The sequence below is a fragment of the Bison bison genome, unplaced genomic scaffold, assembly GCF_000754665.1.
Source record: "Bison bison bison isolate TAMUID 2011002044 unplaced genomic scaffold, Bison_UMD1.0 scf7180017864352, whole genome shotgun sequence".
NCBI lineage: Eukaryota > Metazoa > Chordata > Mammalia > Artiodactyla > Bovidae > Bison > Bison bison.
Window position 1 is genome coordinate 181,121 of NW_011494924.1, and position 2,963 is coordinate 184,083.

Genomic DNA, 2,963 nt, shown 5'->3' on the forward strand with positions numbered 1-2,963 from the left:
AAGAGGCTCTTTAGTTCTTCTTCGCTTTCTGCCATAAGAGTGGTGTCATCTACATATCTGAGGTTATTGATATTTCTTCCAGCAATCTTTATTCCAGCCTGTGCTTCCTCCATCCCAGCATTTCTTATGATGTACTCTGCATATAAGTTAAATAAGCAGGGTGACAATATACAGCCTTGACGTACTCCTTTTCCTATTTGGAACCAGTCTGTTGTTCCATGTCCAGTTCTAACTGTTGCTTCCTGACCTGCATATAGGTTTCTCAAGAGGCCGGTCAGGTGGTCTGGTATTGGTTCCAGTCAGGCTTGGTTCCCAGTATATAGTTGGTGTTCTGTAAATATGTACTGAGGAATAAATGAATGGATGGCTAGATGGATGGATGGCTAAAGAATGGATCGATGGATGGATGAGCTCTCAGGATTGTGATGAGATGCTCATGAGCTACTGGGGTGAGCTGCTGGTCAACCATGGGGTTCTAAGTGATGATCCCCCTGGGTAGAGGCTCAAGTCACCTGATTTCAAGGAGCTCCACCATATTCCACCCTCTTTCCCACTGCTCCTTCTTGGCCGCTCTGCCAACTTCACTGACCTTTATCAATTTCCTCTCTTCTCCAGGCGCCCTGGACTGCTCAACGATGTTGTGGACTTTGGAGTCAACCTTGTAAGACAGTTGGTGTCCTCTGTAGTGGAGGACGAGGTGAGTCACCCACTCCTGGGGGTATAGAGTCACACCTGGTGGGGGCAGGTGTGACATTCCATGGGTGGGCTTTACTGGGCAACTTCCTTTCTGAAGGGCCAACTTCCCTTTGAGTTGTCAGTTGCTACTCCCCCCGCCCCACCCTGCTTCACTCAGCCTGGCCTGGGGAGGAGAAGAGGGCCCAACATGAGCTGAAATCACTGGGTCCCACACTTGAACCATTTGCCATACCCATGGACTGCCAATAGGCCTTTTAGCTAATATTTTTCTTATTTCAATACAACTTTATTTAATTTATTTAAATACAAAATCTGTACGTGCCACAGGTCAGATTCCTATGTATCATATACAAAATCATATGTACCATGCGTCTTAAATTCCAAAGATTCTAAATTAGTCACTCTGGAAGGGGGCTTGCAATCTGGGTTTATTTTTTTTTTCAAATCCTCCAGGAGGCCCTGAGATTTACTGAACTGGAGGGTCACTGCTAAAACTATGGTTGTCAGACCAGCAGCACTGACCTTCCCTGGGCATTTTTTAGAATGCAGACCCTTAGGTCCCACTCCAGACCTGCTGCTCATTAATGCATTTTAACAAGATCCTTGAGGAGTTGTATACACACAAAATTGTGAAAAACACTTCTCTACGGTACCCAGGGCCCCATTTGACCCTTGAGGTTTCAGAGTCCAAAGGACAAGGTTTCTAAGAGCACAGGGATATGGGATGCTTACAGTCTAGATACTTAAGGTACTGGGATTATAGTGTTCTGAGGTTTTTAGGGTTCTAGTGTCCTCTGGATCTCAGATATGGGCCTTCTAGGTTTCCACTGTTCTAGAATCCTAAGGGTCAGAAGTTCTGAGGCCCCAAGTAGTGAGCATCTCTGTGGGTGGCAGGCAGGGTGCTCGTAGCAGGTAATAACCAGTCCTCTTCCTTCTCCCATCTCTCCTCTCCCTCCACACCTCCTGGCCTCTTTCTTTCCTTCCCTCTTTCCAATTCTCTCTGCGTGTGTCTCTCTCTCTTTTGCTGGCTCTGTATGACCCTCAGCTGTGCCCACGATTCCGCGAGCTCCTTGAAAGCCTGGATGCAGAGTGTGTTGAGAAACTCATTGGTAAGTCACAGCCTGGGGAAGTGGGGAGGGGGCTCCCTCTGCAGCCTCACCGGGGATGGTATGCTGCTTTATGCTTACAGCACCAGCAGGTCTGGTCAGGGGATCCTGGAGAAGCTGAGGACCCTTCATCCTGAGCAAGTCAGGAGAGTGTGGTTGGAGGGGTCCCTGCGGACTGAGGGTCTCTGTCAGCCTTTGAGAGCCTCTACTGCCCTCCTTTGTCCCACTGGCAGAACCTGATGCCCAGAATGATGTGATAAAGAGGACAGGCCAGATCTGGATTCAAACCCTGGATCTGCTACTTAGCAACTGTGTAGTCCTGGTCAACTGGCTCCACCTCTCTGAGCCTCAGGTTCCTCCCAGGTGAAAGGAGATTGTAAACATGGCTTAGCTGATGAATGGATTTAAAGAAAAAGCAGGAAAAGCCTAATATCCAGTAGGCATTGATGATAAAAACCACCCCTTCCCTTTCCCTTCTTATAAGGAGGTGTGGTTTCACCCCCAGCCTTGACCTGGGTCTCTGGCATCACTGGGGTTGCTGGGGCTGTGGGCAACAGAAATGGGATGAGTGAAGCATCAGGGTCCTGGAGGCAGTTCTTTTACAAAATAGCCACAAACAGTTCATCGGGCCATCGATCTGTGCTTCTTATATACTATCTCATTGGATCCTTGCAATGACCCTGTGGGGATGGGTAGTGTCATCATACCCATTTTACAGATGAACTAGCTGAGGCTCAGATAGATGGAGTGACACACAAGAGGTCCCATGGCTGTCAAGTCTGACCTGCTGGAGGGTGGCAGTTACTGGTGTCTAATTTGTATTCGGCTTTCCAGTGCTGGAGCCTAAGAACTGCTACTAATTGTGTTCCCTCAGGCGAGTCTCAGGACACCACCCAACAGGAACCTGAAGGCCGCAGATGAGGAAACCCCTGGGATGCCTGCCTGCTGGTGAGGGCTGGGTCCAGGGCCCTGGGCTGAGAGAGGATGAGACCCCCCACAGGGGCCTGTGGAGAAGCAGAAACAAGCTTGGCTTCTCTTCTTTCTCTAGTGGTAGACTCAGCCCTGATCTCGGTCACAGACCAACTCCTGACCCTAAATCAGACACACAAATTGTGCTTGATTCTGCTCCCTGACTGAGCCCGGAACAGCCAGACTGAGCTT

General features: G+C 49.2%; 1 protein-coding gene across 1 annotated transcript in view; it reads left to right on the top strand.

Moving 5' to 3' along the window:
• Window positions 1–2,723, top strand: part of LOC104999430 (short palate, lung and nasal epithelium carcinoma-associated protein 2B-like) — an 8,524-nt gene extending 5,801 nt beyond the window's left edge. The window contains 3 exon segments of the mRNA XM_010855005.1: window positions 616–697; window positions 1,742–1,805; window positions 2,677–2,723. Coding sequence (XP_010853307.1) covers window positions 616–697; window positions 1,742–1,805; window positions 2,677–2,723 — 193 coding nt within the window.
• Window positions 2,724–2,963: the final 240 nt, after the last annotated feature.